The sequence below is a fragment of the Mustela putorius genome, unplaced genomic scaffold, assembly GCF_011764305.1.
Source record: "Mustela putorius furo isolate JIRA1106 unplaced genomic scaffold, ASM1176430v1.1 tig00003988_pilon_pilon_pilon, whole genome shotgun sequence".
NCBI lineage: Eukaryota > Metazoa > Chordata > Mammalia > Carnivora > Mustelidae > Mustela > Mustela putorius.
The window spans coordinates 17,719,644-17,745,454 of record NW_025422127.1 but is presented as its reverse complement, the minus strand read 5'-3'; the positions used below and the strand labels follow the sequence as shown (position 1 = coordinate 17,745,454).

At 43.5% G+C, this 25,811-nt stretch overlaps 1 protein-coding gene across 18 annotated transcripts in view; it reads left to right on the top strand.

Annotated features, from left to right (window-relative positions):
* Positions 1 to 25,811, top strand: part of MICAL3 (microtubule associated monooxygenase, calponin and LIM domain containing 3) — a 215,417-nt gene that overhangs the window by 120,487 nt on the left and 69,119 nt on the right. For 11 of the 18 annotated variants that reach the window (XM_013046424.2, XM_045071701.1, XM_045071703.1 and 8 more), the window contains exons 18-24: positions 1,607 to 1,705; positions 3,491 to 3,547; positions 5,891 to 5,998; positions 8,473 to 8,580; positions 9,194 to 9,380; positions 20,390 to 20,478; positions 21,486 to 21,573. In XM_013046424.2, coding sequence (XP_012901878.1) covers positions 1,607 to 1,705; positions 3,491 to 3,547; positions 5,891 to 5,998; positions 8,473 to 8,580; positions 9,194 to 9,380; positions 20,390 to 20,478; positions 21,486 to 21,573 — 736 coding nt within the window. The remainder of the gene's footprint in view (positions 1 to 1,606; positions 1,706 to 3,490; positions 3,548 to 5,890; positions 5,999 to 8,472; positions 8,581 to 9,193; positions 9,381 to 20,389; positions 20,479 to 21,485; positions 21,574 to 25,811) is intronic. The other 7 variants (XM_045071713.1, XM_045071714.1, XM_045071715.1 and 4 more) reach the window with 4 other exon arrangements.

Genomic DNA, 25,811 nt, shown 5'->3' with positions numbered 1-25,811 from the left:
ATGGAGACATAACAGCTAGGTTATGGGTAATTTATGAAGTAAAATATTGCTCAGCTCTACAAGCAGCAGAATAGAGCCCTTGAAGTCAAACCTGGCTTCTCTGGAGTGGGCACCAGAGATTACAGTTGGAAGGAGTATCTGGGTAGATCTTGGTAAGTGAAAAACGATGAGCCATGAAAATCCTATTAGATCGTTGCTGGATAGAGTTGGGAATTGTAAATTTACTTCATTATGAAAGAACTGTAACTCACAGTTACATGTAATTTTTCCTCAACACTAAATCAGGGATGGCATTATGAGTCTTGGCGCTGTCAGTTTATCTCCTGAGAGAACAGGAACATGCTGGTGTTCCAGAAACATGGGAACAGAGGAACTCCGGTGGGGTGCTCCAGTGGCCCTCTGCTTCTGACTCATCCTGATGATGGCCTTCATTAGCTCCCTTTAGGAATGAGGGGCTTACCAGCCAGACCTTACAGTGACTCACTTTCTGTTTCTCTTGAAGAGATTTTACTTGAGGCAGGAGGTTGTGGCAAAGCAATCACTGGTGGCTGAGGTGGCATGAGGATCAGCTTTAACTTCAGTCATGGTATAGAAGAGGGAAAATGAATAATAGTTGGCTTGCCAGTGGCTTCTCTTTTTTGCCTTCCTATATAAATAAACACTTCGGCTCTTCCCTCCCCACCCCTCTGCCATTTGTTCTCAGAAATGGGTCCAGCAGGCAAACTCTGCATATTAACCAGTCTTGATTTGGAAGTAAATTGTCGTGAGAGGTGGGAACAAACCGGGGAGGGGGGGGTCTGTTTCCCCGGGCCCTACAAGTTCCACACCTTCTTCTCCCTCCTGGGCTCCCCCTGTGTGCTGCCCCACGTGGTCATTGTGGGCATGAGGAAATGGAGGATTCCTCTGGTCTGGAAATAAGTAACTGTTTCTTAAGCACCAAAAAGTTCTGTAAGTCACAGATGTATAAGGGAATACAATGGAGAGGGGGAGAATGGGGAAATAATCCATGGATATATATGGTGTTCAGTTAGTGACAGATATACTTATTTTCTTATATTCTGTTTCCTGTACTTTCTTCTATCTCCCTGGTGGTTTTCCAGAACCTTTTAAGTGCACTCCAGAGGCTGAGGAGAGGGAAGCCATGGCAGGGTGTTGTCTCAGTTGGCACTCAGGGAGCATGCTGCTTTGCTGCTGGTGGGTGTACAGGTGACCGAGCCCTCAGGGGCGGGTCTACACACTCCCCTTGTGATGGTCGGCCTGTGTGCCCTTTCTCTCTACCTACATCTGAGCTCATTTCTTCTATCCTCAACTTCCCTGATAAAACCAACAAAGGATATATCCTTGATCCCTGGCATTTAGAAAGTATTACATGCAAGTTCTGTCCCAAGACCAGCTGCAGAGATGACCCATTTGATCTGCACTTACCAGATAGCACAGTCACTGACTGTGACTAGCCATCTTCCCTGACCACACAGCAATTGTCATGGAGGACAGAGAGGCACGGGAGGGATGTCTTTGGTAAATGCTCTTAATCCTTCTAGAACCAGCCTAAATGTGGCCCCTGTTTCACCAATGTTCTCTCTATTTGTGTCTGTTGGTGTAAAAGCGACTGGAAAAGGAGCATTCTCGGACCTGCCCCAAAAAAGTGATCACGCTCTCTCCTTCCCCTACTCCACCTCCCTGTGGGGCGCGTGGCAGCCAGCAGGTGATCTTCTCTGCATGCTCCGTGGTCCTCGTTTCTGTCTTCCTGCCTGCCTGCCTGTGTAGGTGGCTAGGGTGGAGACCAAATCAGGATTCCATCTTTTCAGAACTAACAATTAAAAAACAGAAAGAGCATTTGCAGCAGAAGCAACCTTATTACTACAAATGAGCAATTCCAGATCAGACCCCAGGATGGCACATAATACATTCAAACCCTGGCTGGTTGAATCTAGTCCCATATCATAGGAAAACAATTATGCAAGCACAGACTAAAACTATATTTGTCGCAGATGCAAAGTCCAAAAGCCCTGAAGAGCAGCACATTTTTATGTAACCTCATTTAAAGCAGCCACTTTTGTCTTGCTACCCAAGGAGGTATATTTAGATGGTCTTTTGGAAGGCTTTTATAGGGCCTCACTTTATGAGTTTTGTTCTTTCTGATTTTGAGAGCCCTGCTTCTTGCTTATCCAACTTGTGCTAGCAAACACCTGCCCTTCCTGTCTACCCTACTCACACTCCAGGAAGTTCACTTTAAAAATGCTTTCAGAGCAGTTAACCACAGACATGATTAAAGGGGACAACAAGGATACTTATATAAAGTACATTTATAGAATATATATTGACTTTGTAGGATATCTGTATAAAATAAAATACTAATTTTAAAGGCAGGAGCTATGGAAAGACATTTTCTCAACTAAGGTGGCTTATTTAAAAGGTGATCCCTAGTAATGTGTCTGAAAAGACCCATACTGTGTTCCTGGGTCTAAGAACTGAGCCACTATACGTTTAGCGATTTTGCTGTGCCTTATCTCTACTAAGAACTAACACTTAGATCCAGGTGGTAGTCTCAGCCCTTCCTGTGTTATCTCATCCAATTCTCACAGTAACCCTACAAGGCAGGTACTATTATCACTTCCATTTTACAGATGAGGAGACTGAGGCATAGGATAGGGAGGCCAAAGCCCTTGGTACAAGTTCATACAGTAAGTAATGGAGCCAGGAGTCGAATCTGGGGTGTGACTTGAGCCCAAGCTCTGGCCTCATCCTGCCTGTGGAGACAACGTGCTCATGGCCCCCATTACCAGCTTTGGATTAGTTTTTCCACCAGCACACGGCCATAAGCTGAATCCTCAGAAGTAATCCAAAGAGTGATAAGAGTAGCCTTTCTTTTCTCTGTGTGATTGCTGATAGTGGTTTCCTCAGGTTGGTGGTAGCAGCCATATGCCTGTCTTCCGGATTTCCATCCCTGTCACGTACATATTCCTGTTGACTGAAAATGCTTCCAGTCATTGTCCATGTCTCCCTTTAACAAATAATGCTCTGGTCCCGTATTCCTATTCAGGGACCACTCCCCACCCTGGAGTTTCCTCTGGACTGTTGTAATGGCCATTTGTTCCAGCCAGTTTCCATCTCCCCACCTTTCCTTTCTAATGTCTTGTTGTGGAAAACTTCACCCTCCTAACCAGCCTCTCCTATTAAGCCTTCTATTTAATGCCTCTGATCTTGTGCCACTGTGTGAAAGAAATACGTTTGTCCCACTTTGGTACTAACCATAGTTCTTTATATCTGTGGCTGACCTCACTGGAGGCCAGTTGGACAGAGTGCTGGACAAGGGGTTGTCCTAGGGTTATGGGATTTGATATAGATGGGATTGTGGTTACCTGGGATGGGGATATGTCAGGTGCAGGGAATATGTGTTGAAATGAATTCTGAATTTCTGGCACTGTCACTTAGTAGGTCCACATAGAACATGTGGATGGAGCTTAAGTTTCTACTTTGTTGCCAACAGACATACAGGGATCTTGATGCTGACAGCCGTGGCAAGCAGAGTCCCCATCAGGAGAGGGTAAAAGAGCATGAACTATGGCATGGGATGCTGAGGGCCAAACAGATGGGGCACGCTGTGGGGGGTGGGCAGAGGGAAGGTGGGGATGGTCCCTGCTCCCCTTGCTTTCTGCACATTCTTGTCACCCAGCCAAGAGCAAGAATTCTTGTTGCTAACCACATTGACCTGTGTAAATAGCATTCACGGGAGAGCATTCATCTGCCCAGTATTCAGATCAATAAGCAGATGGCATTTGCTTCTATCTTTTGACATTCTGGGGTCTAGAAGTAGAAATACTGAGAGAGCCAAAGCTCTTACTGGTGTGGGGATTTTCTAAGTATGAAGAGGGTGGAGAGGAAGGAAGGCGGTGACAAGATGGGGTACGTAGTGAAAAGCTTCAGCTATTCTTTTCTGAAAAACTGAAGGGGCAATTACTGATGACACCTGGACATCGTATCATTTGACAAACAGCAGAGATACCCCTTTTAAAAAGCCTGCTTATTTTATGAAGCTTTGGGGGTTGTTGTTACCCTTAAACCCAGTCCCTGAGTTGGTATAGCTCTGCAGCAAAAGTGAAGAATCATCTTTTAATTTCGCATGGGCCTTTTTCTTTTATTTTTGCCACTCTTTCTGCTTTTGCTCTCTGAGAAATAGAGTCACAGCTAAGGAAGCTAGTACTATCTCCTTAGGCCCTGTCACCAGGCGAGAAGCAGATAGGCTATGTGTTGTCAGGACCACGCAGGGATTGGTGCTGGGTGAGAGAGAAGAGGCCGGAGTGGAGGTGGAAAGAGGACATCCCTTTCACCTCCTCACACACAGCCCTGCTCTGCCTCCTTCTCTTCTGCTGGGGCTGCTTCCTTCCACAAGCACTGCGTGCGCCCGGCCTCTTTCTTTCTTCTTCCTAGGCTGTATTCCTCTCAAAAAAGAAAAGTAGGCATTTCCTGGAGACGGGCAAGCCCTACATTTCAGGGAATTCATACTTAAAGGAGGTCCTGATGATTTTTCATGAAACAGAGCCTAAGCAAAGAAGAACAGAGGGAAGTGTGTCAAGGAAAAGGAGAGATGGGCAGGGAGAAGCTATCAGACGTCTGGGGCTGCAGTGCCCAGAGGAAAGGTCGCATTTTCCCAATGAGCTGATTTCCAGATTCTTCACGGCAGCATTCCTGTCTAGATACCTTTAAGAGTTACGTTTATGTTCTCTTCCAGGATTTTCTCTCCACTGTTCCATAATCTTGCCTGTGCACTCATCTGCTCCCTCACCCTCCCGCCCCAGTCTTCTCATCACCTTCACTGCTTTGCCTTCTCTGGGGGAGCAACCTTCTGTCTTGTTTCTCTGTGGTGGGTAGTGCTCTTCTACAGAGATCGCCAACACCCCCCCCCCCAAACCCTGCCTTGGGTTTATGTTTCTGAGCCTGCCCTGCATGTTGAGTGAGCTGGCAGAGCATATGGAGCAGGGGTGGTTACACTCTATGTTGCCACCCATTCAAGCTATGAAGTTAGTGGGGAGCACTGAACTGGGGGTGCCATGGATCTGCTTGGAGCTAGAGGGCAGAGGGCGTGATATCTACCGTGATAGTACCTCTTTCCTCTACCCTGCACATACTTTATCCTGAACCTGTTAGGAAACTAAGCAGTTATCACTTGCCAGAGCTTTTAGCCCTCTTCTTCCTCTTCTGGCGACTGGATGGCTCTTGGCTGCACAGGTCATGGAGGATCGTGGCTGACTTTTGTTACACATGCTGCATGCAGTCTGTAGGAAACTTGGGATCTTTTCTCCTGATCACTGCTGGGATTTGGCTGGCTCGCTGGCAGGCAGAGTTTCTCTGAGCACTGGCAGTAGGAAGAGGCAAAGCCACCTTTCTGGCCTTTATGGATAAGGAGTCAGCTTCACTCGAGATTTGCTATCTCTGTTCACTGTTTATAAGATGGTAGAATCTCCTTCTGCCCAGGAGAGGTTCCAGCTCACGCCAGTGAGGGGCCCTGCAGAGCATAAAGAGTGTGTGTGTGAGCAGGACACCACCTTTGCCCTCTCCCCGCCTCCTGGCTGGTAGTGTTTTCCACTTGGGGTGGATTGAGTAAAAACCACCAAACAGGAGAAGACAAGGCTTTCAGAGGAAGCTCACAACTAGAGTGACCGTGTTCCAGAGTGAGCTTCACTTTAAGCACGAGGCGAGGGTGAGCTAAAAGCAGAATGGAAGGCTTGAATGCACCATTAATGCTTTTGGGAGCTAAGAATATTTCTTTACTTCATTTACTATTTAGATAAAGGTCTAAAACTCCCGAATTCCGTACACTCAGGTCAGTATGTAACTTTTTATTTAATATTTCCTTTGATTTTTTTTTTCTCCATCTTGTATTTTGTAGCCAGAGCCTGAACCTTCTCGTCGATTTTTTGTTGACCAGTGGGAGCTTTCTCTTAGTCTCCGCTCTTCCAACCGCCCTGCCTCTCCCTCCTCTGACTCCCTCCGACAGGTAGCACAGCCTGGAACTTGGCAATGGTCTTTCTTCCTCAGTTCATCTACACAAATGTTGTGTAGCCCAATGAGGTTGCAGTGCTATTAACTTTGGCCTGTCTTCTGTGGGAATCCACGTGTGTGTGTGTGTGTGTGTGTGTCCGTCTCTCTGTTTTACATATGAGGTCTGTAGGCATACACCAAAGTTACAGAGGCTGCTAGCTTTCATTGCATCAAATTCTGTCAAATAAACCCACTTTTATAATATTTTAGGTATATCAAATAAAAATAAATATTTTTTAGCCATTAGCTTTTTAAATTCCAGGTGTCCTCATATTAATACATATGACAAAATATGAGCCATAGTGTAATTAAATCTCTTCCATGGAGTGGTGATTATGCAGTATTGTGGGTGCCTCTTGAATTGTAATCGTTTGAAGAATGAGCCCTGCTATTTCCTACAATGGAACTGATCCAACTATAGAGTAGTTTAGAGAGCAATTGGCGGGTCTTTTTGCCCTTTCTGTTTATGTTTCCTGTTCTCGAGCAGTCTATGCAGTACGTGTGCGGAAGCATATGCATGTGTGGTGGCAAAAGTGTAAGTCCAACAATTGCTACAGTTAATCTATTTCTTAAGAGAGGGGAGAAGGAAACCATCTGTTTTTCGTGCCAGAAAAAATAGAACTTGAGTCTCCACCTCTTTTGAGGGGATGCTTGTCAATATTACCACATCGCTGAGAACTGAATGTGACCAGTACCTTTGTACGCAGGCAGCCCTGGGCTGTATTTGCTGAATATGCCGGTTCCTGGTGGGAGGAAAGGGTCCTGGCTGAACAGTGAGGACCCTGGGCTTGCTTGGCATTCCAGCCTCGTGTGTGACATCTGGTCTGTGCTCTCACTTACTTTCTGCAGAATGAAGTGCAATTTCCCGTACCCTCAGTGTCAGCTAACTATCAGCTCAGCTCTGCCTGGTGCCAGTCCATTCCAGGCACGAGCTTCCCTGATAGCTCTCAGCAAAAGAAGATTTAGATTTTAGAGCCACTTGTTTTTCTCGACTACTAATCGGTATAAGCTGTGGAGTTAATGAGCAAGTGGCACCAGTCCTTGGAAACCTCCCTTATTTTAAATTGAAAAACAGAATTGACTCCTTGGTTCCAACAGAACCTTGGAGAATTGTTTGCTCACTTGGGCTTATTCTCGTAGAGTTCACACGGAGTTAGTTTTCCCCCAGAGTGCTTCTCTTCTTTGTCCCTGCCCAGCCTTGGCCATGCCGTTGCTCAGGCTAGCAGTTCTCGTACATATGGGTTGGTGTGTATTGTCTATTCACACCACTTCCTAATGGGGTTGTGGACATCCCCAAGACAACGGACCTGGTGTGTTTCTCAGTCAGAATGAGAGGACTCCTCAAACCCGGCCTGCAGCTGTCCTATTGCACATAATTTACGAGAGGGAGTATCACACACACAGCGTGTCCTGACCATCTCCACATGGAAGGGTGGCTGTAGAGCCTCTAAAGGATGGCCGGCAAGGCTTTGACCTCATTCTCTCGGGACAGGCTCAAAGCGAGGCTCCCTAGCAGGAAGGCTTACAATTGAAATTTGGTAGGTTCTTGTTACTTCTTCCACATTGCTAGAAAGAGGACTGAATTGGTTGGATATTTTCTTTTCTCTTTTTTTCAACCTATGAAAAAATAATCCCTCCTGGACTAAAATGCATTCTGATTTCCCAAAACTATACCGAGCCACTTGTCTGCATGGCTGCGCATGTTAGATTCCTGAAGCCGAGTTTAAGAAGCCCAGCCCAGTAGTGTGTAGTGCCCGGATAGAACACATACATGTCAACAGGAAGAATGGGCCAAGAAGGATTCTACAGATGAATTTCAGGAATATTTGATGCATGTGACAGGTTATGAGTGAAACAGTAATAGAAGGAAGGTGATCATCACTAATAATACTAGGCTGTTGGCATCTTTTACCCAAGAGGAGAGTCAGCCTTGCAGGAGTGAGCTTGGTTTCTTTCTAAATGAGGAAATAACTTCCCAAGCCCTCCCCAGACCCAGCTTGAAACATGCTGTTCATCTGGACATTTGCCGTCTTGGTAGGAGTTGTTCCTCTTGCATTCTTTATATGTAATTTGAGTCACTAGGATATAGGCCCTTCTTATTCCATTCTATATTTGTTTCCTTCCTGTCTTCCCACCTCCCTGAACTATATATTCCAAAAAGACATGAAAGACTATTCTCCCTTATTGAATTTAATTATTCCTGCAGCCATTATTCTTACCAATGCTGCTATATCTGTGTGGACAAGGACACCCGTTTTTCTTAACACCAAGTTTCCCTGCTTGTGGGCACTGTGTTGGCATGGTTTGCTGCTGCACCTTGTATTCATTTTATACCTTTCAAAGATTTTTTTTCCCTGTCTTCTTAATTTATTTATTTTTTTCCTTCTCATTTCCCTTCATTCTGGTCATTTTATAATCTCCAACCAATAGAAGTATGTAAAGATGTACACGGGCGGAGTGAGCTCATTGGCTGAGCAGATAGCCAATCAGCTTCAAAGGAAAGAACAGCCCAAAACCCTTCTAGACAAGAAGGAACTGGTAAGAGATGTATTAAGGGCACTGTCTGTCTAGATATAGCACAGCTGTGGCAAATAAACCTGGTTAATTCTAAGTAGCTTAGTAACATATCTAGCCAATGTCTGCCATGTGGTAATTTTTTTTTTTAAGGTTGTCGGAATTTTGTAACTAAATTTCTAGGACTGAGTGGTTGTTTAGAATGTCGTGTGGAAAAACGTACTTAGTATCTCTAAAAGTGATTGCTCTAGAGTCCAGGGGACCCAGATTGCTGTAGAACCATGTGAACACTGAAGAGGTATTTTTATGCTACCTTCTAAACAGAGTTCTGTCAAAATAATTTGGTTTGATTGTTGTGCAGTTCTGTAAAACCAACTGGGGTTCCCTCTGAACTGTTGGTTAACATCAATTCAGAGTCTGCCTTCTGCAGCTTGCTGCATAGAAGGCACATGTAACAGTCACAGCTATAGCTCTGCTGTGTTGTGGAAGAGCCAGTAGCAGAGGGAGCCAGCTTAGTCTGTTTCAAAGCACAGTTGCACAGTGAGGGTTGGTTTCACATATGGAGAAGTCATGCACCTCCTGGAGGTGAGCCTGAGAAGTGTTGCCCTGACATGCCTCCCACCGCCCCCTGTTACAGGGCTCGATAAAGAAGGAGTTCCCACAGAACTTGGGAGGCAGTGACACGTGCTATTTCTGCCGGAAGCGGGTCTACGTGATGGAGAGGCTGAGTGCTGAGGGCAAGTTCTTCCATCGGAGCTGCTTCAAATGCGAGTACTGCGCCACCACCCTGCGCCTCTCTGCCTATGCCTATGACATCGAGGACGGTAAGTTCATTTGCACTTGAGGCCATACTTAGAAACTGGGCCTAGGGACGCTATTTTCCACGTGAGCTGATCTTAGGGCCTCTTTACTGCGTTCTTATATATATACATTTTTCTGCCTCTCTTAACCCTTCCCATCCATCTCCCTCTACTCTTTGTTTCTTGTTTCTCTGAGACTCCTTCTTATAAATATTTCCCTAAAGTCACCAGGTTGTAGCATAGAATTACTCAGCAATGGTGGTAATGAGAATGGCATGTGTTTACCTAAATCACTTCCCTGGCTTCATAGACACTTGTTCTTACTTCAGGGTGGGATCTTAAAATAAAAGGGACACAAAGAGGATAAGGCTTTTTTTTTTTTTTTTAATACTTTATAAACATATATTTTTAACCCCAGGGGTACAGGTCTGTGAATCGCCAGGTTTACACACTTCACAGCACTCAGCAAAGCACATACCCTCCCCAATGTCCATAACCCCACCCCGCCTTCTCCCAACCCCCCCTCCCCCCAGCAACCCTCTGTTTTGTGAGATTAAGAGTCACTTGTGGTTTGTCTCCCTTCCAATCCCATCTTATTTCATTTATTCTTCTCCTACCCCCTTAAGCCCCCATGTTGCATCACCACTTCCTCATATCAGGGAGATCATATGATAGTTATCTTTCTCCACTTGATTTATTTCGCTAAGCATGATACGCTCTAGTTCCATCCACGTCGTCGCAAATGGCAAGATTTCATTTCTTTTGATGGCTGCATAGTATTCCATTGTGTGTATATACCACATCTTCTTTAGAGGATAAGGCTTTTCTTGTCTTTACTTTAGGGAAGGGGAAATCACAGATCTGTCAGAGTCCTATCTCTTGTCACAGATCAGTGACAGCCTGGATCTCATGCCACCTGGATTCTCACACTTTGCTTCTGAAGGATGTCGCTCTCTAGCATCAGTGTATCTCTGATGAATTGAGAGCTTGTTGAACAGGATCTAAATCTAATTTACCAGAGTGTTCAAGCCCTCGCCTTTTGTGGCATGTATTGTTTTTATAATGAAAGACCTTAATGGAGCAGAAAGTGGGGAATTATGCAAATGGATGACAAAGCCTGACAGACAGATAGAGGCAGACTGGCATGCCTGTCATTTGAAAACTCTTTAAGATTAATTGAACTGGTCACCAAAGACATTGATGATTACTGTACTCATGCCTGTGGAGTGCTGAAGGAACTTCATGAGAGGCAGTCTTACTGATTCAAAAGTAATGAAAACACCTAGATTAACAGGAGTCCTCACAGAGGTGGCATTATATGACTCCTTTTTGGAATCTCTGACCCGATTCCAATCTAGGAGTGGGGGGAGTCCCCTACCCCCCAAGCCCCATAACACCAGGCAATTCTCTGACACCAACAGAGTGTATGAAAGTTCAGCTCAATTCTGACCCTATCAACTCTGCCCAGCGATAGTATCGCATTCCACAGGTTAAGCAGGCCTGGAAGACTGCACCTCACTCCCCACTTAAGACACCAGTCACAAGGGGCGCCTGGGTGGCTCAGTGGGTTAAGCCGCTGCCTTCGGCTCAGGTCATGATCTCAGGGTCCTGGGATCGAGTCCCGCATCGGGCTCTCTGCTCGGCGGGGAGTCTGCTTTCTCCTCTCTCTCTCTCTGCCTGCCTCTCTGCCTACTTGTGATCTCTCTCTATCAAATAAATAAATAGAATCTTTAAAAAAAAAAAAAAAAAAGACACCAGTCACAAGCCCCAGGCTGTTACTTGTGCTTCTGACCCATCAACTGCAGATTGGAGGTTCCAGTGACCTCTTCCCTAGGTTCTTTTCATTTGCTAGAGCGGCTCACAGAACTCAGGAAAACACTTAGGTTTACCAGTTTGCTAAAGACTATGATAAAAGCTATAAATCAATAGCCACATGGAAAGATACATAGGGCAAGGTTTGGAAAAAGGGCATAGAGCTTTCATGGGGCACCTTTCCAGGGACGCACTACTCTCCCTGCAGCTCAGCGTGTTCACCAACCCAGAAATTCTCTGAACCCCATCCTCTTGGGTTTTTACAGAGGTTTCATTGCAGTCATGTTTGACTAAATTATTGGGCATTGTTTGATTCAAACTCCAGTCTTCTCCCCTGGAGAGTTGGGGTACCCTCTAATCCCACGGTTCGTCCTTCTGGCAACCAACCCCTGCCCTTGGGTGGGGTCTAAAGGTCACCTTAATTATTACAGCAAAAGATGCCTTTATCTAGGAAATTTCAAGTATTTGGAACTGAGTCAGGAACCAAATATATGAGAAATATATTTGGTTTTCTGATACGTGTGTCTTATAAATTACAGTATTGTACATCCATTACTACGTTGGTAGGTAATTTTTGACTGAGGAGATAGTAAGATGGTGTCACATAGGAGAGGGAGTCACCTATGAGTCACCTCAGTCATCCAGGCTCTGCTAATAATGGATAAATAGGTAGCTCTGTCAGAAGGAGCAGTAAAGGAGCCAAAGTGATGAACTGAGAAAAGCCAACTCTTTCCATGATGATACCTGCCTTTTGTAACATTAGTAAAAAGCACCACCTTGTGAGGGAAGAGTTCAGACAGTTACCTAAATAACAAAAGTATATCCTTAGGTATCAGATTTTCTCTGGCACCATTCCACACACATATGTGCTCTTTCGGTAATGCCTTTGACCTCCAAGGATAGGGGTTGGCAGGTGGAGCCCACCAGTGTCTTTTAACTGTCCTTAATGCTCAGGTTATTTTAGTTAGCCTTTTACTGAAGTCTGTCTGGAAAGAAGATTCTTCAAGGTCCAGCCAATAGATCCCCATTGATTGTGTACTCATCTCTGCCACATTCTCTTGAGGATGCAGACAAAAGGTAAAATGTTCCCCAAGGAGCTTACATTCTGATGGGCCTGATAAGACAAGGGCACAAGGAGCAACAACAAATGATGAAGAGTATATAATTAAGGGCTCAGAGACAAAATACAGATTCTAACTTTGCAGAAGTTCAAAGGAAGAAGAAATCACTGAAGCTTCCCAGTTTTTAGGAATGACTGAACTGACCTTAGGCTAGACTCTGAGAGACAATAAGTAAATATAAAATGTCTCAGTGGAGGAAGAGAGGGCATGCCAGACAAGAGAACGACAGAATAACAGGAGCACAGATGGGAATGAGCGTGACATTGGGAGCAGATGAGGCAGGCCAGGTTGGTTGAGTGCATTGTTCACACTGGCGGGGAGGACAACAGATCTAAACCAATTCCCCAAATTCTAACCCCAGCCCCTCCACAGAGGACAGGTGAACTAGAGAAAAGAATGGAATTTTAGGGATCCTGAAATTTTAGTCTGTTCTTTATCTGCATTACTGTGTGACTCAGAAATCTAACTGAAGTGCCTCAGATAAGAAAAAGACGGGGAAGTCATAGGTCATTTATAGGAGAAAAGAAGTAACCCAGGCACTGTGGTGGGCCCTCTAACACATACCATGTCCTTCCATCCTCACAACAACCCTATACAGTATCACAGTAACCCTATATAGTAACTAGTTACATTTGCAATTTTACAAATCCAGAAAGCAAATTTGGAGAAGTCATAAGTTCCTTGTTCAAGTTCACCCAAAACTAGTAAGTGCTGGTTTACACTAAATGACCTCTGGGATCCCTCCAGGTCAGATGTTCTGGAATTAGTGACTCTGTGCCTGTGTCAGCTCCACACTGGCAAATTGAGAATCATTTCAGCTCTTTTAAAAGGATGCAGTCTGCCCTAAAACTAAGCTCCTCTTTCTCTTGCCAAATACTAGTTTATTTCCAACTGCCTCCAAGTCTTAAGACAATGACTCTAAATCAGACAGTGTTTCAGGTCTTAAACTTCCATCTCAAGGAGAGAAAACCCACTATCTGCTAAGGTGGTCCGAGAAGGGCCAGCATCGGTAGCGACAAGCCTGAAATAGTCCACTGCTCTCTGTCTCTTCAGTACCAACTGCCCTGATCACCCTTTGCATCTTCCTCCGGGACTACTGGTCTCCCTGCCTCCACCATTGCCTGCTATGGCCTGCTTCCACAAAGCAACTGAGGGATCTTAAAAGATATAAATCAGATCTTTCCAGCCTCCTGCTTTATACCCTTACCATCTGCTGTAGTCCAAATAGAATCCGTTTAGGCTGAGAGCTTTGCTTGTCTACCCCAGCCTACATTTCCTCTCTGCTACCAGCTATCCCCTAGCTCGCTCTACTCCTGCCACATTGGTTTCTTTCCATTTCATAAACCTGATTAGGCTGCTGCTACCTTGGAACTTTGCTCTAGCTGTCTCTTCTCCTGGAATGCACTTCCTCCTAATCTTCACAGGATGGGCTTCTTGTCCTTCACAGCTTCGCTTACATAGTCCCTCCCCAGAGAGGCATTTGCAGACCTCCCAATCTGTGGTACTCATCACTACCTGGTGCTTATTTACACATTTTCAGCTCTTTTGAGCAGAGACTAGTCTTTCTTCTTGACTGAACATTCTCGGTGTTTAGATTAGTACCAGTCCTATGATGGCATTCAGTGAGCTGTTGAATGAATGAGTCATGGCCCATTATGCCTTAATCTTGCCCTTTAGCCATTTGTTTCCTCTAATTTCTTTTTCCAGTCACGCCCATATTTAATTACCAAGATTTAATTTATTTAGACCATCTAAAATCAATGGTTTGGCAGAATCAACCATAATTTGCGGTTAGTTTATAACATTAGTGTGGCTGTATTCACTGATAGAGACGGACATCATAGAGTAGTGACTAAATGTACAGATTTTGGAGCCAGGCTTCCCAGGTTCAAATCTTCTGTGAAGTTCAGAGTGGGGGCACTTGGGGCAGGTTGCTTAACCCTTCTGTGCCTCACCTGGAAAAAGGTGGAGAGTAACAATATCTACCTTATTGTGTTCTGAGGACTAAATGTGTTGGCAGATGTTGCAATAGTTATGATATTATCTGGCACACGGTAAATATTAGATAAAATTAGCTCTTTTTGTTATTAATCAAAGAAGCAAAAAGTACCATGAAATTGAGCTTCAGAAAGGGTTTGAGGAGATATTGAGTACCTGCACATAATATGATTTCTCATTTACTTATCTCATCCTATGAGTATTATCTTCATATTCTACGTGAAGAGACATGTTTCAAAATGCTAAATAGTTCACATGGCTATTGAGTGGTTGAGACAGTATTTAAACTGAGATCTGACTTCAGTGCTCATGTTCCTTCCATCACATGATACTACCTTTTTAGAGAAAACAATTTTCTGGACTTTTCCTGAAAATTAGCTTTTGGTTAGGTTTGGGACTTGCTTTGAAACCTAAACGTCTTTTCTTTATTAATTTAGGATACTCTAGCAGAATTCAGTGAGGACTCCCTGGAGTTCAGCCTATTGAGTTGTATTTTAAAACCTAGGATTCTGGGGCACCTGGGTGGTTCAGTCATTGGGCGTCTGCCTTCGGCTCATGATCTTTGGGTCATGATCCCAGGGTCCTGGGATTGAGCCCTGCATTGGGCTCCCTGCTCAGCAGAAAGCCTGCTTCTCCCTCTCACACTCCACCAGCTTGTGTTCCCTCTCTTGTGTGTCTCTCTCTGTCAAATAATAAATAAAATCTTAAAAAAATATAATAAAATAAAACCTAGGATTCTACTTTAGTAGAAGAAAGCAAACTAATGCAGGAAAAAAAAATAGAAGAAAGGAATGAAAGTAACTATAACTGTAGTTATCTGATACTGTAATAAAACAAGACTATGCCACCCAGGCACCCCAGGAGCATTCTTTAAAAAGAATAAGGTACAGGCGCCTGGGTGGCTCAGTCAGTTAGTTGAGCATCTGCCTTCAGCTAAAATCATGACCCTGGAGTCCTGGGATTAAATCCCTCATCGGGCTCCCTGCTTGGCAGGGAGTTTGCTTCTCCCTCTGCCCCTTGCCCTACTCATGTTCTCTCTCTCATGCTCTGTCTCTCTCTCAAATAAGTAAAATTTTAAAAAGAAAGACAAAACAGACAAAAAAGTAGTCTGTGATCCAAGCACTAATAAATTCTGTCTTGCCCTTACTAAATTTTATCTTCCCCAAAATTCACAAAAGGGAGGGGTGCCTGGGTGGCTCAGTCAGTTAAGCATCTGCTTTAGGCTTAGGTCATGATCCCAGTGTCCTGGGATCATGCCCAGCATCAGGCTCCCTACTCACTGGAGAGCCTGCTTTTCCTTCTCCCTCTGCCACTCTCCTTACTTAAGCTCTCTCTCTTAAAAATTCTAATAAAAACTTATAAAAATTAAAATCTTTCTTAAAATTCACAAAAGTGAAATGGTTTATTACAGATTATAAGAGATTTTTGTCTAAGCTGAAAAAAATAACTCATAATTCAACAACCCTTGTAGAGAAATCAGTAGTGAGACTGATGGTCCTTTGGCCATCAGTGTTCCTGACAATAGATGTAGTGTCTCTGAGTTCTGGTTGTGTGCCAAGAGCTGATAGGAAATTCTATTTCAGAAAGCATGCTATATAATGAATATTATTTGAAATTATGAAATCCATAAACTACATTTTTCTAAAATATTTAATCAGTGTTGGGAGGCAGGGTACAGGTAAAAGAAGACAGAAGTCAGTTACTTTGAAGGAAAAGAGGAATGATACAGTAATCAGAGCACCAGCTCTGGAAAAGAAAGGCCATCTCACCTTTATTTCTTTTGACTTTTATGTCCTCCCCCTTTTTTCCCTAGATTTATTGAGCTATAGTTGACACATAACAGTATTTAAGTCTGAGGTATACAGTGTGTTGATTTATACTTTTTTAAACTGTAAAATTATTACCATCATAGTATTAGGTACCATCTGCATTGTATCACATAGTTCCTAATTCTTTTTTGTGGTGACAATCTTCGCTTTTTTAAAAGATTTGTTTGTTTTGTTTATTTATTTATTGAGAAAGAGCAAGCAAACAAGCATGCATGTACACACACGTACCCATAGGTCAGTGGAGGAGGGAGAGAGAGAATCTCAAGCAGACACTCCACTCCCTCTAACCACCCCCCCACCACCATGCTCCTCTGAGCATAGAGCCTAGCACAGGGCTCGATCTAACCCTGAGATCACAACCCAAGCCAAAACCAAGAGTTAGATGCCCAAGTGACTGAGCCACTCATGTGCCCCTATGGTGAGAACTTTTAAGGTCCATTTCCTTAGCAACATTCAAGTATATAATACTGTATGATTAACTATAACCACTATGCTGTGCATTGGATCCCTGAGCTTATTAATCTTATAACTGGAAGTTTCTACTCTTTGACCAGTATCTCATCATATTCCCCACCCCTTAACCCCTGGCATCCTCCGTTCTGCTCTCTGTTTCTCGGAGTTTGTCTTCTTTAGATTCTTCATTTAAGTGAGGTCACACAGTGTTTGTCTTTCACTGTCTGACTTCACTCAGCATAGTGCCTTCAGGGTCTATCCAAGTTATTAAAAATGGCAGGATTTCCTTCTTTCTCATAGCTGGATAATATTCTTTTGTGTCCATGTACCACATCTTTGTTATCCATTCACTCATTGACAGACACTTAAGTTTATTTCCATATTTTGGCCGTTGTAATGCTGTAATGAACATCAGAGTGCAGATAGCTCAATAAGATTCTGATTTTCAGTTTCTTTATCTACCCAGAAGTAGATTTCTTTTGACTTTTATGTCCTTCCCCTTTTTTCATTTATTGAGGAACTTCCATACTGCCGTCTGTAAGGGCCGCACCAGTTTACATTCCCACCAGAAGTTCATGAAGATTCCCTTTTCTCCACACCTTCACTAACACTTAACTCTTCTCTTTTTAATGATGGCCATTATGACTGGTTTGAGGGGATATCCTGTGGTTTTGATTTGCATTTCCCTAATGACTAGTGATGTTGAGCACCTTTTAATCTACCTGTTGGACATTTGCAAGCCTTTTTTGGAAAGCTATCTCTTCAATTCTGCCCATTTTTTAAAATCAGGTTGTTAGTTTTTTTGTTGTTGAGTCGTAGGAGTTCTTTATATATTTGGATATTAACCACTTGTTGGATATATGATTTGAATTTTCTCTCATTCTGTAAGGAGAAATACTGCCTTTTCATTTTGTTGATTGTTTCCTTAACTGTGCAGAAGCTTTTTATTTTGATGTAGTCCCACTTGTAGAGATTTTACTTCTATTGCTTGTGCTTTTGCTGTCATATCTAAGAAATCACTCCTGAAACCAGTGTCAAGTTTCTTTTCCCCTGTTTTCTTGTGGTTTTGTGGTTTCAGGCCTTACACTTAAATCTTTAATCCATTTCAAGTTCATTTTTGTAAGCGGTATAATATAGAGATACACTTACATTCTTCTGCATGTGGTTGTCCAGTTTTCCCAACACCATTTATAGAAGAGACCATCCTTGTCCCATCAAGTATGCTTGGCTCTTTTCTCAAACTGGGGTTTATTTCTGCATGTTCCATTGGTCTGTGTGTCTGTTTTTATGCCAATAAAAACATGTTGATTACTATAGCTTTGTGATAGAGTTTGAAATCAAGAATTATGATGCTTCTGGCTTTGTTCTCAATATTGCCTTAGCTGTTGAGGGTCTTTTGTAGCTCCATATAAATTTTAAGATTTTTTTCTACCTCTGTGAAAAATGGCCTTGGAATTTTGATGGAAATTGCATTGAATCTCTAGATGGTTTGGGGTATTATGGACATTTTAATATTAATTCATCCAGTCCACAAACATGGATATTTTTCCATTTGTTTGTGTCCTCTTCAGTCTCTCTTATCAAGGTCTTGTAGTTTTCAGTGTGTTGATCTTTTACTTCCTTGATTACATTTATTCCTAAGTATTTTATTTTTTTGATGCTAGTGTGAAAAAGATTGTTCTCTTTACTTTTTCAGATATTTGGTTGTTAATGTGTAGAAACAATTGCTTTCTTTGTGTTGATTTTTTATCCTGCAATTTTACTGAGTTATTGATTAGTTCTGGTGGTATTTTGCTGGGGTCTAGGCTAGGATTTTCTACATACAAGATCATATCATCCTCAAACAAAGACAGTTTTATTCTTTCCTTTCTTATTTGGATGCCTTTTATTTCTTTCTCTTACATGATTACTCCGGCTAGGACTTTTAGCACTTTGTTGAATAGGAGTGGTGAGAATGGGCATCCTTGTGTTCCAAATCTGAGAGGAAAGGTTTTCAGCCCTTCAGCTTTGAGAATGATGTTGGCTATGGGTTTGTTGTATATGGTCTTTATTGTACTGAGGTGTGTGTTACTTCTGTAACCCAGTCTATTGAGTGTTTTTATCATGAAAAGGTGTTACACTTTGTCAAATGCTTTTTCTGCATCTGTTGAGATCACATGGTTTTTATCTTTCATTCTGTTCATGTGGTATATCTCGTTTACTGATCTGTGTGTATTCAAACGTCCTTGTATTCCAGGGATAAATCCCACTTTGTTGTGGTGAGTGATTGTTTTACTGTGCTGTCGAACTGGGTTTGCTAGTATTTTGTTGAGAATTTTTGCATCTGTGTTCATCAGGGATATTTGTCTGTGATTTTCTTGTTGTGTCCTTATCTATTGTGGTATCAGGGTAATGCTTTCATTGTAAAATAAGTTTGGGAGTATTCCTTCCTGTTTGATATTTTGGAAGAGTTTGAGAAAGATTGCTGTTAATTGTTCTTTAAATATTTGGTGGAATTCACCAGTGAAGCCATCTGGTCCTGAACTTTTCTGTTTGGGAAGGATTTTGATTACTGATTCACTCTCCTCACTCAGTATTGGTCTATTCAGATCTTCTCTGTCTTCATGATTTTGTCTTGGTATGTTATATGTTTTTAGAACTCTGTTCATTTCTTATAGGTTATCCAGCTTTTGGTGTATAATTATACATAGTAGCTTCTCACAATCCTTTGTATTTCTGTGGTATCAGTTGTAATGCCTCCTCTTTCATTGCTGATTTTACTTTTTTGAGTCTTCTGTTTTCTGAATTAGTATAGTAAAGTCTTGTGAATTTTGCTTATCTTTTCAAAAAGCCAGCCCTTAGTTTCCATCAATCTTTTTTCCTGATTTTCTGGTTAGTTTCTCTTATTTTAACTTTGAGAACAAGAAAGTTCATTTGTCAAAGGAGTAACCTCTGCAAATGAAAAGGATAAATGGGATTACTTCTGTTTCAACAGTTTCTATAGTAGGGTCTATCCTTTAATTTTCATAAGCCTTGGCTCTTTAAAGTGGGAGTAAGGAAAGAGCCAGGAAAAAAATTACCCTTTGTGACTGACTCCCACTACCGGTGTCATGGGAAAAGCCAAGATCATTGTTTTTCAAACTTTAGACCACACCTGCAAAAGAAAATGCATGTTTCATTAGGGCTTAGTAAACACATATAGACACAACTAAAAGCTGTCGGGACTGATACTTAACTCTGATTAGGCTGCTGTGCACTTGACTGCCTGTTACTGCTTCATTCTATTCGTAGTCCATCGCAGGATTGTTTGGTTTGGTTTGGTATTGTTTTTTAATGCTGGTTGTGACCCACTATGGGGTCATAAGGCTGGCTTGTGGATGGTTGCAGCAGAGGGGGTCCTGTCAGAGCCAGTGCTCCATGCTGCCCCACCCCCTGCAGCCTTCACGCCTCCACCCTGCGCTTATGTTCATTCTTGGTTTCCCCAGAAATGCTACTCCCAGCTTTCCATGTGACCACATCTTTGTTCTGCACACACTGCCACTTTGTTCACTGGCCCTGCCATGCAAGCTTCACATCTTTCCTCTGGACGCTGATTGGGTGATAGCTCAATGGCCTTCACATATCCAAAAGAAATCCCCTCCCCCTTCAGGCAAAGGGGAGAGGAGGGCTGAAATCAAAGTTTATGGGGAGGGTTTGGCCTCCCTGGACAAGAAGCCTGGGCAGTGGTGACAGTAACCTGTGGCTAGAGGAGATAGACAGGAGTGTGCTGAGACAAAGGAATCAAGTTCAGAATTAAGAGTCTCGCTCACTTCCTTTTCCCCCTGTGTCTTGCTGCCTACAGGTAAATTCTACTGCAAACCACACTACTGTTATCGACTCTCCGGCTCCGCACAGAGGAAGAGACCGGCAGTGGCTCCTCTCTCTGGAAAGGTAATGGTGATCCATCAGTAGGTGGGGGAAAAGCAGCAGGTGCATTTTAGCATGGTGACAGGTGAGGGTGTGGTTAGCTGGGCCTGCGAAACGGCCACTAACTTGCCCTTCTTGTGAATGGGAAGGGCCTGAGAGACGGTCACAGTCCAATTGGGGAGGAAACCCACTTTTCAAGTATAATCTTGATACTGCATTTCACTAAGGTGATGTTCCATCCACCACCTGAGTTGGATTTATTTGAGAGATTGTGTTAGGCCCTCCTTTTTACACTCTATAAAAGAAAACTTCAGGGCGCCTGGGTGGCTCAGTGGGTTAAGCCGCTGCCTTCAGCTCAGGTCATGATCTCAGGGTCCTGGGATCGAGTCCCGCATCGGGCTCTCTGCTCAGCAGGGAGCCTGCTTCCTCCTCTCTCTCTCTGCCTGCCTCTCTGCCTACTTGTGATCTCTCTCTCTGTCAAATACATAAAACCTTTGAAAAAAAAAAAGAAAAGAAGACTTCAGTCATTGTAAAAAGCCTCCTTCTGAGAGAAGGACACCCTGCAAAGGAACTTGGCTGTAAATAATCTGCTCTGCTGGTCAATTCCTTTCACTTTCTTTATTCTGTGAATTACTTATCTAAGTTCCTTTATCCTTCTTACTTTTTTCTCTCTTTTTTTTTTTTTTTACCGAGAATAGCTCCTCCACTTGTCATTGTCCAAGTGAACCGGCTATTCCCTTCATAACAAGATGTTCCCTTGTCAGCATGCAGGCTGACTAACCCGTCCTGGAGGGGCTTTTGTTGACTGCAGAGGGACCTGTGGGGAAGGGAAACTTATTCCAAGATGGACCTAGATTTTGACTCCTGGTGATTTCTCCATGAATTATGTCCTGGGTTTTTAAAGAAAGACTGTGAGAAATATGGTCTGGATTGACTGGTGAGAGCAGCGAACTAGCCAGGCAGGGGCCATTGTCTTCTGAGATTTGAGTGCTTCGGTCAGTCACTCTTCTTCTTCTCGTGGACTTTCCTAGGAAGCCAGAGAAGCCCTACAGGATGGCCCCACTGTGGACACAAGTGGACGGGCCAGCACCATCGCCAGCCCTGCTGAGAGAACTCCAGGTAGCCTCACTTCCTTGTTTGGCTGGGTGGTGCGTCACTCTCTCGGCCTCTGTGACAAGGCCAAGGGGATGAGCCAGCACCTCCAAAGCAACATTTCTTCGATTGGGCATCAAGTGGCCCAAAACCCTTTGGACTCCTTTTTCATGTGCCAGCTGCTTGCATTCGGAGTCCCCTTTCTCTATGGCCTGTCAGAGGTGCTGGTACAAATCAGAGGGGAGTTTCACTTGCAGGCCGTGAGCCAGTAGGGGCGCCATCTGGTAAGCGGGATCACCTGAACTTCAGGAATGTCTGTTCACAACCTCAGAGTATTGTTGCCAGAGCTTGGGAGGCTGCCCACACCTCTTAAGTGTATCTTAACACTGAGGTGGTTGGTCCAGGCCCTGCCCAGATAGACAGGAATTCAGAACAGGCTGCTTGCCAGAGTCTCAGGGCCTTCTTATTTTGGACTCCTTGGACAGCATGGAATTGTAATAAGGCCACATGATCTAGATTTATGTTCACCTAAACTTGAAATTCTTGCATCCTGTCCCCTATTTGGGTATCTACATAAGCTGACACTATACTTCTATTTGATGTGTAACCACTATAGGCCATGCCCTGTCCTAATCACTTTGGGGCATTTGAACTTGTAATGAGGACCAAACCCTAATTTGTTCAATTTCCCCTAATCATTTCCTTGTGTCAGGAAGTGAATGACACTATCCCTACCTCTGAAAACGTTTATTCTGGTTTTCAGCTCATGGGCTCATGGACATTAGGCTTATTGTGAAGAATTGTAGTTTTTCCCTTAAAATTGCCTCTCTCTCTGCTCCATGTCAAGCCAGCCCATGAGATATGTCCCCAGTTCCACAAACTGCTGGAACTGGTCCCAGTACCCCCCAGTGAAGCCACAGACTGTATACAATCCAGGGTCTTCGTGTAGGTGAGAGAGGAAGTCAGTGGGCCATGTTTCTGCTTCTCACACCTTCTGTGTCTTTCACAACAGATAGAGCTCAAGCAGCCATTTACAAACTTGAAAATTACCATATAAAAACTAAAGATCATCCCAATTTCTAATGCTAGAACCTGTGGAGCAGGAGTTGGCAGTGAAATTTCCATAATGGGAAAAGAGAATGATCCACTCCACTTTCAGATGACAGGTTTTCAGAGTTGCTTCCCTCCCTGTGCTTAAGAATTAGAGAAAGGGAGAATGTGCCCAGGGAGGGCAGTGATTTGGAGGGTAAGACCCAGCAAACCCCAGCTGAGCTAGGTGAATTCAGCTTCTGCTCCCATGTGTGCCCTTTTTAAAATCCGGGGAAGCTTTTTTTTTTTTTTTTTTTTCCGGGGAAGCTTTTTAAGTGCCCTGCAATTTGGACCAACATTTTATAGCAATGTTTAAGCCACAAATGACTTTGAAATGTATAGCTTCAAAGCCCTTTACAATCTGTCTTTTCCATGAAATGCTGGCAGCCTTTTGCAATTGACACTCTCAGAGCACCAGGGGGAAGTACTGGTAGCGGAGACAGAGTCTTCAACTGTGGGGTCTAGAATGTGCATTTGACCAGGTGAGAACACCCTCTCATCAATCTGGGCCTTGTTCCAGCAGAGATGGATTTCCCAAGGAACTTGGCTACTCAGTAAAACAACTCAGAGAAATGAAACTTTCCTTTTGGGTATCAAGTACAGAACATTCTTTTTTAAAAAATCTAAACACAATGAAGTTCAGGTTGTTTCTGAGCATGCCAAGTTTGTTCACTTTCCCATGTGGTTCAGTTTGCCATTCTTACTGTCTAGTTTGAAAGCGTAATGGATTTAGAGTTGCTATAGAGAAGAATATTCTGTAAAGCAAGGAGAGAAGGTAAGAGTCTGACAGTGTCATTAAAGACTCAACCAAGAAAGAATCAAGTCCCTGAGGATGTCTCAGCCCCTATGGTTCATGATTCTGAAGGTGACTTGCCTGTTCTAGCACAAGGGGTTCAAGTTGTGCATCCCAAAGGAAACCCTGCTCGAACCCTAACATGAATGAGGCACGCACTGTCCTCCCACTTGAAGGCAGCTGAGGGTTAATGGGGTTCAGTTCGTATCTGCCTCTGGGGACTTTTGGAAATGACAGTGCTGAGTCTGAACGTGCTCCAAAGCCCCAGCACTTCCCCTATGAGGTATCTAATTCTTGCTAGCCTCTATAGAAAAGGAACAGAATTATGGGTGGTATTTTATAGTTGGCATGAAGTAGGTTTCTTTTTTTCTTTTGATAGGGATGTCTTTCTCTAAATCCCACACTAAACCTTTGATTGATTTGGGATTTCCTTTTGAAAAGCTTCAGAAAAACTCAGGTATTTCAGGGTTTCAGAATATGTCCTTGATAAGTCATTAACCCAGATCCATGGTACATCTCCTCTCCTGTACTATAGACAAGAAGAAGCTGCGAATGAATGAACTTGATTTCACTGTGTATAAATAGGCCATCCTCCTAGATGCATATCCTCCAGAAGGCAGAGCTGGAAAAGCTATGGCCAAAGCTGGCACTTAAGCCTACTGTGCATTATCTCTGGGCCACCTCTGTATTTGTGGCAATGCCCTCTTTTCCCTTATGTGCTTGTCCCCTTATGCCAAAATTACTGCTGTTGCCAAAAAATCCCAGACAACTCACAAGTTGAAAGAACCTATTCCAGCCTGCTTTGCAGTGTTGTCTCTCTCTGATAACCTAATCTGTAACTGCTGCTAATTTAGTGTTTGGAGGAGGACATGGTTTACAGTACTGTTGTATATAATGTGCTTTTAATATAGAAACCCTCCTTTCTGTTCCCCAAATCTGTAAATGCTTTTTTTCCAAGATTCTTATACTTAACTACTATAAATTAATGGACCTGGCACAGATTTTCTACCCTGGCCTCCTGGTACCTACTCTGACTTTAAGTAAAGTTGGGAAAACAACAGGTAGAGAAAAAAAAATCCCAAATTATATATTTTCTCCTTGGACATAAGACCCTCAATTGCAGAATCCCCTTTACATTTCATATAGAGAATAATAAAAAATGAAACATAAAGATTATGGGGAATCATAAGGGAAGAGAAGAAAGCTTTTCTTGTAGTACAGGTTAGAGAGTGGGATGGAAAGGACGATCTTAACTTGAAAAGCTGCCTAATAATTAACAAGAGGCAAGCATCTGCTCCCTGTCCCTAGACAGCCCTTGTATGATCACTTTTAAGTTCTATAGTTTGGGTGCTAAATGGACCAGAATAGCCATGCGATACAAGGAATGTCATGCAATCCTGGGGTTCCTGCCTGTCAGGACGAAGTTAGAGAGTCTCACTGCTTCCCAAGCCCTCTTCGCTTATAGGCATTTCTGGAAAACCTCTCAGTAGAGCAAAGAGAATTGTGCAGTCCAGCGTAACTCCCCAGCCCTCCCCCAAGAGTCATAGTTTGATGGTAATGTGCAAATATTTATACATATACACATGTATATTTATATAGGTATAATTTCATAAGACAAGTAGATATTTATCTATCATGGCCTAAATAATTATAACCATACTAATGAAGCTGTTTCTGAAGCTTCTTTTTCCTGGGTTCTGGAAACCAAGGGAGCTTTTACAATGGGGAATCATGCCACTGGCCTGGCTTAGAGTCAGGTCAGGGTTTGGAGGGAACAGAGCAGGCCAGCACATGTGTGGAGGTGGAGACTTTGGGGACAGGGCATGGGTATCTCAGAAAAGGAGCAGTACCCGGCCCCAACCTCAGAAAGTTGACTTACGAGCAGACTAGGAAAGCAGGGGTTCTGTTGCTCATGGACTACCACAGAGAGGCAGACCCCCTGCCACTCCCGTTTTGCTTCCAGGCTTCTCTATCAGTTCCCCTGGCTTAGTTACTGCAGCTTCCTTCTGTCTCTTGGTGTTTGGTGTGTCTCTGTAGGGAAGTGGATCGTTCTTAGTCCCTCCTAAATGGGCCTCAGCATGGCCTGGAATGCCCGCCCAGTGGATTAAGGGCTTCCCTTTTTCTGGGCCATTCAGCTTGAGGGTGGAGGTCAGGATAGAGGTGGGGGGTGGCAGCCAGCCAGGTTCCCACGGCCATGGTACAAAGAGGCCATAGCGAGGGAGGATGCACTGTGCCAAGGAACACATCACCTGTCTGCTTCTGGCCTTCCCTGTAGCCTTTACGTTTGCCCTTGTTTTTAATCTGTGCTGTGAGTTTTTGGTGTGTTTCTTTGTGAGTTTTTTAATTTAATTGTGTAACTTTGTTTTTGCCATTACTGTGAAAC